Source organism: Lactuca sativa, chromosome 2, assembly GCF_002870075.4.
Source record: "Lactuca sativa cultivar Salinas chromosome 2, Lsat_Salinas_v11, whole genome shotgun sequence".
Classification (NCBI taxonomy): domain Eukaryota; kingdom Viridiplantae; phylum Streptophyta; class Magnoliopsida; order Asterales; family Asteraceae; genus Lactuca; species Lactuca sativa.
This window is the reverse complement of record NC_056624.2, coordinates 56,618,494-56,629,476: the sequence shown is the minus strand read 5'-3', so window position 1 is coordinate 56,629,476 and position 10,983 is coordinate 56,618,494. Positions and strand designations below refer to the sequence as shown.

Here is a 10,983-nt window from a genome sequence, read left to right as displayed (position 1 = left end):
AGACCATTAAGACTCTCACTGACTCGTTGACATATAAGATTCTCTTGTCAATAAAAATTTCTTGACAACCAAATATTCAAGAGTTAGTGTAGTTTTTATCAAAACACTTCATAAATTGGTCCTAGTTGGTTTTTGTCTTATCCAAGACATCACAACTTTTCCATATTTGATGAATGCTATAAACCTTCTTAATACTTATCACTCAATATCACAATCTTAACTCTAAGACTTGTTTTGGAACGAAGTATGATTAACTTTCTGATTTAACCATTTCTTCAATTCTTGATTCCTCTTCTTAAACATACAATTGTACTAAGACTCACTTAGAGGATTAATTGAGATATGGTTCTTAATCATTAAGACCTATCATAAAGCATAAAAGCTACTCTCCCTACTTCTTAGAATGGAGAAACTCTTATCTTTCTGCCTACTTGATTCTTCTTATTCGTTTTGCTATTGATTTAAACTTTTTCAATCAATTCATAATTACACTTAATCTTGTAAGTATAATCATATTTACTAAACCTTTAGTGAATCATGACGAATATCATTGTTACTCTTATGGTGGACTTGCTTAACACGCAACTTTGTGTGCTCGATCTCCTAGTCCTTCACTTGACACTTTGTCAATGAATTAGTCTAATTTCCAAATATGAAATTTCTCATTTATCGTGCAACCAAGTTGCATGATTCCAAGTTTCTTTCCAATTGAAACTTGGGCGATGAGAAACTCTCCCTATTTGGTAAACTCTCGACTTTCCATTAATAACATAATAAGAACCAAATCCATTATTGCTAATAATAGAAACATTCAAACATCAATTTTTCATATACGCCATTGCAAAGATAAATAAATAATATAAAATCAAAATTTATTTTATTGCGGAATTTTTTTTTCCTTACAATGCAATTCAATTAAAAACTATGCTAATACATTTTTCTTAGCAATCTAATTCTAACTCTAAGTAGTAGCTCAAGAATCTAATCTTCGAGAAATGCGATCGAAATCCATTCCTTCATTGTTAGATTCTGCTCACTTCATCCTTTAAGCTTCCTTTCTTTTCTTCGATCTTACAAAACATCAATTGTAATCTTATCGCATTATGTATTAAGAATCTAGAATAGAAGCTTAAAAGAGTTAGTTAATGGATTTTTCCTATATTAGAGCCATACGTTTTGACTCTCCCATCTCTTAGATCTCTTAGGTAAATGGGGCAGCTACGTCTCCAATGCCTCTTCTCTTGGCAATAAAAACAAATCGACTCTTTTGGAACAGCACATGGAACTACTTCAAACAGTTCCTTTCTCTTATGATCAAACTTTTTGATCATAGCATGTTTTTCGTTGACATTTTCCATATCCATAGAGGTCTTGAAGGCAGATTCACCAATCAACTTTGCTTTTCTATTGCGCCAAACCATTGTTGATTCAGCAGCAATAAGCATATAGATGAGATCTATAAGGGTCACATCGCGGTTTATCATATAGTACTCTCTTACGAACTCACTATACGAGTTAGGACGTGACTGAAGAACCCAATCAACATCCATCTCCTCACCGACAACGGATCCCATCATTCTTAACCTATCAATGTGTGACTTCATCCCTAGGACGTGTGCACACACCAACTTTCCTTCTTTTGTTTACTTGCCAAAAGGGCTTGAGTGATCTTGAACTTTTCAAGCCTTTGAACTTGTGGGTTAGGGAGAATAATTGGAGGAGGAGGAGGAAGTGAAGTATGATCTCTTGTTCCTCGATCGAATCGTGGCATATCATCTTCAAGTGGAATGCTTGTTCCACGGGATTTGAGAAGACCATAGTTGTCGAACTTTGACATCTACAAAACGGGAGAAAACAAATTTAAGTTAGTTGATTGATTGAGTCCTTAGTAAATCACCCAAATGAGATACTAAGGCTAGGACCCAACACAATATTCTACAACTCGGGAGAGGGATGCCATAACCCAAATTGCAGAACATTTGAAGGTAAGTGAATGACGATTCACTAATTTCCACCATGAAAAACGAAAAAGAAATTTAAGTTTTAAATCTATGAAAACTCCTAGATCCTTTGAGATTCATTGAACATTTCAATGGCATGTTTAAATCTCAATATGCCCCTCTTGTTTATGACTGGGATGTCGAGGATCACAAAGCGGGTGTGAATAACCATGCAAACTTACATGGTGCCCTCACATGTTACAGTCACCTATTCGAGTGCCGGTAAACCACACACGCTCCACCAAATTATGACAAGCATTGAGTCACCCTTTGCTACCTTTGCTTAGAACCATTTAGTGTTCCGGTAAACCACACACGCTCCACTAACGTCTTTGCAAGGGCACAAAGTGTAATTTCATGGAATTGCATCAATTCACTTTTGCCTAAGTAACTAAGATTGGGAATTTTATGAAAACATTTAGTTACTTTAATAATTCATTATACTTATAATGGATGGTTTCGTCCTATCCTACCCGTTCGGCTAATGACCCTCCACTAGTCAAGAGTGCGGTGGGTAAGAGTGGATACCCATTCAATCACCATTTTATAGGCAATTTCCTTAAACACCCCTTATAGACCAGCTTCGTGAATGAGGCCTACTAACGGTAAGACTGACTTTTACTCATACATATATATAATGTTATACTTTTAATGTTATATATATAGTATAGGGTGTATTTTACACTTTTAAAATACTAGGTGGTTTAATTTAACAATTATACTTTTAATTCAATTAAATTGTTAACCTAAACTTTTATGGATTTATTAAACCTCTTTTAATTATACACCTTAATTAATTAATAAAACCATAAGGGAGTGATTTGAACTTTTCAAAACATTACTAGGGTTTTAGAATTTAACATTCCTAATTAAACTTTTAATCAACTTTTAAATTCCAAAACTTGAGGGCAAGTTTTGAAACATTTCAAAACATTAGGGTTTAGAATTTAAATATACATCAAAATTAAAGTATTAATAAAAATTTAAATTCCAAAACTTGAAGGCAAGTTTTGAAACCTTTTTCAAAACATTAGGGTTTTAACTATTTAAATTTCAAAATAACAAAACTTTTGGGTTCAAATTTAAACTATAAAACCTAAAGGGGAAAATATGAAACTTTTCAAAGCACAAGGATCAAATAACAAATAATCTTAATTAACAATTAATCACATAATTATCCATATTTGATTTATTTAATGATTTCTTGCAAAACAATTTACCAATTTAATCAAAATAATTAATCAATTATCACATAAGGAAACAAATATTTTATTAATTGATAAATATCTTCAATTAGATCAAATATATAGTCAAATATATCATAAAATCGGATTTATATTGATCTAATATGATAAGGCAACTATACTTAAGCAAAAACAACAAGAAATCCCGAAGTCCCCTCTTTCTGACGCATGAACTCGCCGAGTACCCATATGGACTCGCCGAGTAGGGGCTACTCGTCGAGTCCACAATGGGACTCGCCGAATTCATCAGGCATATGAGCCAAAAATCGATTTGGAATTTCAATAAACACATATTGCATCAATACAATAGAAGCCAATCAAGTCTCTGATACCATTGATGGGTTTTGGTCCTAAGAACATCCTATGTGCTCATACAAAGCCTAATGCTTGGATCTAGGTTTCTCTATTGTACATGCAAGTTATCCAAGACTATTAACCCTAATTCTATCATTCAAGTAATCATATTAATCATGAGAATAGGTTTAAGATGTTACCTTGATTGTTATGTAGCAATAACAATCCCAAATCTCCTTGTATTGACTTTAGAAAGCTTAGAGTCACAATTGTCACTCCTCTAATGGTTCACAAACACCATAAGCAAGAGGATGAAGAGGAGAGAGGATGGAGGCTGCCCAAAAACGTGTGAAACCCTAGAAGGATGCTTAGCCACATTTTTGGGTCATAAGGGATCTATATATATAGGAGGCTTTTAGGGTTATCTAACAAGGAAACCCTAATTTGGATGCTTAAGTCGTAAGCAACGCATGGATCCCTTTCCTTAAGGCCTTGGACGATTTCTTATGGGCTTCCCCATAGAATTCATCCACTCCTTAATATAAGGCAATCCATAGCCCAAATTGTAATTATCTTATAATTACAATTCCAGTCCCTTAAGTTTAATTAATCTCTTTTAGTCACAAACTAATTACCAATTAATTATTGACTAATATTAATTAAACAATATGATTTCTCCTTTAATTTATTATTCTCATAATATATTAATAAATCATATTTAATTCTTTCTCTCCATAATTCATCCTATCAAGTTGCTTTGGTAAAGGCAACCCAAAAGGACCATGCACCATCAGGTCAAGTACATACCAAAATAGTTATGGACTTAGACACTAATCCAATAATAGGTGATCAGGCTATATCTTCCCAGTTTTGACCATATGTCTCTAAGCCCACTTGTGTTACCCAACAATCGTAATTCTTTTGTATTGTCCTAGTGACACTGATTTTAGTATGAATGCAGACACGTATACTTTATTAAATATTTTATTATTTAATGTATAAACTCTTGGTAAGAGTATTTTTAATCCCTTATGTATTTATAGTTAGTATATCTTTTATGGGTTGATATACTTAATTCACTATAAACAATGCTCTAATACCAATCTGTCACACCCCAAAACCAAGAACGGCGGAAACGTTTTGGGGCGGAGGACGTCATGCACAGTATCACAACAATGTAAAGTAGTAAACAAGAAACAACATCATACTTTGCATTAATAATATAATTATTATACAAGTGTGTTCTGTCAAATTTTGATAAATACTAAAGCATAAATCAAAATGAGAGATGGGTCTTGAACGAGCTCCATCTTCTCTAAACCTTGCATCGGTACCTATCTATAGATGACCTGAGGATACAAGTAATTTTGAAAGTGAGTATCAACTTTAAAGCTGGTAAGATCATAAGTATTTAGTGTCTTAATTTGTATGGATGAAATTGTAAGTTTATGAACTGTAAGTATGGAAAATGTAAATGAACTGTAAGTATAAAAATGTTTGTGAAACAACTGTAAACGTTTGAAAAACTCTAGAAATCCCTATGATTCCTACTTTATATAAGGGTGTCTTCTACCAAGACTTAACTGTTTTAAATGTTCATTTCTTGTAACAGTGTGTAATTTTCCCAAGTGTAATTATCATTATCAAAATATAGTTTTTACAGTAAATGTTTGAGTGAAAAGATCAGTAAATATATGTAACGGGAAAATAAATGTAGTACTGTAGTGTTGTATTATAGGAACTACTGCTGTACTAACAACCTTAAACCGTATTTATATTAAGGTATCATGTGATTAATTGTACCATACTATCGACTGGTAACAACGACATATGAATGGTCGTAAAACGGAATGACGTTTGGCAACCGCAGACCTGCAGGTCCGACTGTAGCTAGCAGCAAGGTGTAGGATAGTCAATCCAGTATACGCAAACTCACGTTCTCTCTCCAAGAGACTCTGGCTACAACTCGGGCCATGACATTTAAGGCATGCTTCGATACAATGGATCACAATTGTTAATGTATTCAAATATATGTAATGTAATGAACTGTTCTAGCTGTAATGTACGTGCTCTCTACCTAGCAAGTATAGTAATGTACTCGTTCTAGTATCGTTGTATATGTTCTTCTCTAGTATAGTTGTATATGTTCTTCTCTAGTATAGTTGTATATGTTCTCATAGTAGTAAGTATCGACTCATGAATGAACTAACTCATAGTATGATATTGTGTTATAGTAATAGTTCTAGTATCTTCCTAAACCACCCCTATGGTAGTTTACTAGTAATCTAACTGGTACGTATGGACATGGATGTATACCCTTGCTACCCAAGGGCATGGGATGAACTGGAAGGGCCTTTATGACTATATATGTACATATGTTATATAACTAATATTTAAACGACCTTCGGACGAGTACCCGATATCCCACCAGACCACATCTCAAGCGCAAAAAGGAAATCGGGTGGATAGCCTTCCTTAGTCTTTTAAACATTTCTTATATAACTATACATATAGAGGCATGCAATTTATAATATTAAAAGCATAAAATAAGTTTTGTAAAATCTTAGAACATAATTATTATCTAAGAAAAGATCGACTTGATGTCAATCGATAAAAAAGTTTGAAGTGAAAACAGTTTGAAGTAAAACGATTTGGTAATAGCTTGGAGTAAAATGGATCGGAGTAAAATGGTTTTAAAAGGATCATACTGTGCGTAATGAACAGTTTAATAAGGATTTTTAAACATATAAAACATTTAAGAAAATCATTTGAAGAACCTGTTTGGTAAAATGGTTAATGTGTAGTAAATCATTTAAATGTTGCATATTAATCACATGTGATTGATATAATAACTAGCATAATTCTACTTATTAATCACATGTGATTGATATAATAACTAGCATGATTCTACTTGTATCCCCCCCCCCACCATAAAAAATTTAAAAGAAGTTTAAAGCATTAATTAAGGGGTATGAACTCACCTGCAGTAAGTGATTGGAATTGAACGGACTGTTATCGTAAGGAAGGATCGGACAAGTGCTTGGTGTCAAGTGAAGACTTTAGACACACACAATGATCTCAATTACATATGAAGACATATGTATATAAATAATTAGTGATTAAAACACTAATTATACAAGTATAAGCATTTTAATGCGAGGAAAACACTTTTGGTCAAGTGGTAGGAGGCAAATGGGTTGCAACAAAGGAGTGCAATGCCTCTAATGGGAGTTTATGGTCAAATCACCATATTTTTTAGGGGAGTAAACGCCTGGCCGTAAACTCTCTCTTAGGTCACAAAATGAATCTTAACTTTAATACAACTTATGTGGTGAAGAGCTTCCACTACAAGAAAAAAGGCCTTTTACGACGCGCAAAATACGACGCTCATTGATCTATGTTACGCAAAGGAGAGTGACATTAGAAAAATGTCATCTCTTCAAAAAAATTTAAGGATAGAAGACACGCATTATTGCGCGCCCTTAAATTAGTGTCTAAAAAAAACACGGAGGGCACCTATAATAAAATGCGCGTCGTCTAAGGATGTCGCTTTATATTTTTTAATGGAACGCGCGTTCTGGGGGAAAGGGGGAAATGAAATTCTGAAAAAATTAAAAACCCCGCCATGCTCTCCTCTACCTTCTTTCAATCGTTCTTATCTCTCTCTCTCTCTCTCTCAATCAAATACCAAATCAGCGCTCTGATCATCTCTCCCTTTCTCCGAATCTATCCCTATCTTCTTCTCTAATCCAATTCCCGAAATGGAGTTCAAATCCAACAATATTTCTGAAGACAACAACAACAATCAAGGATGGCAGAAGGTTACTTACGCTAAGAAGAACAGGAAGAATCAGCCTAAGCAGCAGGTGCCTCAACCGAAGGCGCTTCCAAACGGATCCGTTGTCGCTGGTAATGATAATGTCTTCACTGCTATTGAGAAGAAATCGGAGGAGCGTAGGAAGGTTATAGAAGCACAGAGATTGTCGATTTATGATCCTGCTCCTCCTCCGGTTAAATCGTCAAGGAAGAAGAACTACTCCTGCGTAAATCTTTCTCCCTCTTTTTTCTCACTGCTTTAAATACCTTCCTCCATCACCGACGACGCCATATCCGATCATATACAGTCCATCGAGAGAAAATCTAGCAGAAAGCTACTCATCCCCGGAGATTTAGCATGGCGGCATCGTCGGCGAGGGTAGATCTGGACGGAAATACGATAAATCCGTTCACAATATGCATGATTGGTGCCGGTGGATTCATTGGCTCACACTTGTGTGAGAAATTTTTGACGGAGACGCCGCACACTGTCTTGGCGGTGGACGTTTACAATGACAAAATCAAACACCTTCTCGAGGGGCCGGATTCCCTTCCTTGGGCTGGTCGCATCCAGTTCCACCGCCTCAACATTAAGAATGATTCGCGCCTCGAAGGTCTTATCAAGTGCTCCGATCTGGTAAAACCTTCAATTGCATTTCTAGATTTGTTTAATTTATTTTTTGTTTTCAATCCTTGATTTTATTTTGTGTTATTAATCCTCTTGGATCTGCATTTTCATCTTCTTCAATGTAAGAGTGAGGAATTTAGGATGTGAATTTCGTTAAGCTGTTACTTGAATACCTCTAGAATCTGGTCAAAGATATTGTGCGTGTTCCATGCTTGAAGCGTAAAGTACTGAAAGAATCCATTAGAACATGTTGATGGCTGCTAGTACTTTGCATAAAGTACATTCTTTTTCTCATCTCTCATTAAATGATTGAATTCACCAATCACCATGGAATTCTCCTCTCATGACTTTGGCTTTCTTTGCAGCTGAGGGTGCTGAAAATGGCCTTGAATTCACCATTGTTAGACCTTTCAACTGGATGGGCCCTAGGATGGATTTCATTCCAGGGATTGATGGTCCCAGTGAAGGTGTTCCCAGGGTTCTTGCTTGCTTTAGCAATGTATGTTTCACCATATCACTGAATTTTATCTATTTAATTACTCAATTTAATCATTATCTGGACTTAAAAAATGGATTCTTTTGTTTCACAGAATCTTCTCAGACGTGAGCCTTTGAAGCTAGTTGATGGTGGTGAATCTCAAAGGACCTTTGTCTATATCAAGGATGCCATTGAAGCTGTTCTTTTGATGATTGTATGTTACTTATTAGTTATTACAACACTCTTAATTTCAATCAAAGATGAATCTCATTCTTGACTATTTTCTTCACAGGAGAATCCTGCTAGAGCTAATGGTCATATCTTCAATGTTGGAAACCCCAATAATGAAGTTACAGTGAGGCAGCTAGCTGAAATGATGACCAAGGTTAGTGAAAAGGGTATTTTGGGAAAGTAAAAGTTTGGTCCTGTCCTAAGTCCTAACATTCCATTTTATTGCATACGCAGGGTGTGTGGGCCTCATTGATGTATGCATTTTTCCCTTCAAATAATCAAAGCCTTTTTTTCTTTTAGTATTAATATGGAACATAAGCTTTTTGTTTCACGTTCTTTCTGAAGCTAAGAAAATAATTGATTCATGTATGGCTGCAAAGGTAAGTTTTGTAACATCTTGTATTCAAGAAATAACAATGTACTTTCCACAAAAAAATTATAAATTATATTCTTTGAAAAAATTGCTAGATTGGTTGGTTTAAAAGTAGAATGTCCTAATAAGAATTAATTTTAAATGTAGAATGAAAATGACAAGTTAATATTTGTCATTGAACTGTAGGTAGACTCGTTTGCTTACCTACCTCCTAACTCAAAGCATCACTTTGAGAGTTATGAATCTTCTACACTTGTTGTATTTGAAAAAAGGTATGTTATTCCTTCTCTTTATTTCATCCTGCATCTGTGTGTGTTATCAATTAACCACAAGGGCTAAAAAGTAATTTAACTTTTGTGTAGGTATGCTTACCTAGAAGATCATATTCCCGAGCCAATTGTTGGCTCCACCAATTAGCAGCCACTTCTTGATACCCCTGGAGACGTATATACTTTTTTAACAATCAACCTAGTAGAATAAGAGTCCACTTTTTTACTATTAATTTTTTTACCAATTTGATGGCCCTAGATGTAAGTAGTCTCTCTCTTTCTCTATCTCCTTTTTTTTAAATAAATTTGGTTCTCATTGTTGGCTTCCGAATAGCTTTTATTAATCCTTGTAATTATATTTTTATCTTTTTTCTATCAGATGTGCATCCTCAGTTCAGTCCTTGATAAGTGCCTAAGGCTGCTTGGTTTTGAGTCGGCAGCACCTTGCGATACCTCTTGCAAACTCAGGTATGTAGCTTTATTATTCCGAATAGCTCTTGTTTTCTAGTATTAGAAGATCATATGTCTTGATTTCATGCATAACAATAGAGAGATATTGTAGCATCTTTAATAGAGCTATGTAGCATTATAATCCTTCAAATGTGATGGAAACATATGAGGTGCAACGAATAAGCAAAGAAAACTCTTAATCCCAATGATGTCAATAATCTTCCAGAAACTAAAAATCTTCATTGTTTGTACGATGCATGATATATTTGCATCCCATGCTATATTATTTAGATGCTTTAACTTTCATTAATTGGTTTGAATGTTGGTGTTTAGTAATTAAACTCAATTTATTCCTCTTTTTATTAACAAATTTTATTTATTCATGATCTTCAGCTATCTTCTGCTTGTGGGCGGCTTGTAATTTCAAGTGATGGAGTCTGGGATACTCTTTCCACTGAATCAGCTCTGGAATGCAGTCGCGGATTGGCTCCGGAATCAGCAGCAGCACAAATTGTCAAAGTACGGAAACAAAAAAATGTCAAATTTGTAATAAAATATTATGCAATGGATTCTATTTTTGTATGACATTAAATTTTATGAAATGGATCATATTTTTTGTATATGATATTTTATTTTCTATTATGATGCATTAAATGCAAATTTAATTTGAAAATTAGTAAATCTATAAAAAAATATTTTTTTAAACATTTAAAATTACGATACGCAAAAATGTGTGTCATCTTCATTTATGACATGGCCTTTCTTGACAGGGGCTTTCTTGATACGCATTGCGTGTCATTAACACGCGCGTCGTAAGGTTACGACACGCGAATGCGTGTCGTCTTCCTTTATGACAGGGCCTTCCTTGATACGCATTGCGTGTCGTAACCGCGCGTCGTAAATGCGCGTCGTCTATAGACGACGCGCAAAAGCGCGTCGTCTCTCTTTATGACAGGGCCTTCCTTGACACGCATTTGCGCGTCGTCTGAGCGTTTTACGACGCGCAATGAGCGTCGTAAAAGGCCTTTTTTCTTGTAGTGTTCTAGTCTTAAACAAGTGTTTGGGCCTCTTTTTAACTCCATTTACGAGTTCACGGCCTTGGGACCACTCCCCCCATGAGTTTATGACCGTAAACTCATCGTAAGGAGTGTCATCTGATGTTTTGAGGTTCCTAGCACTTCAAGGTTATGATCTATGTTG

At 35.0% G+C, this 10,983-nt stretch overlaps 1 protein-coding gene across 1 annotated transcript; it reads left to right on the top strand.

The window, feature by feature from the left end:
* The first annotated feature begins 8,310 nt into the window (after positions 1-8,310).
* On the top strand, positions 8,311-8,895 carry LOC111893313 (UDP-D-apiose/UDP-D-xylose synthase 2). The gene is made up of 3 exons (XM_023889377.1): positions 8,311-8,481; positions 8,573-8,674; positions 8,753-8,895. Exons 1-3 carry the CDS (start codon positions 8,326-8,328, stop codon positions 8,873-8,875), a joined length of 381 nt encoding a protein of 126 aa, XP_023745145.1. The 5' UTR covers positions 8,311-8,325; the 3' UTR covers positions 8,876-8,895.
* The last annotated feature ends 2,088 nt before the right edge of the window (positions 8,896-10,983 follow it).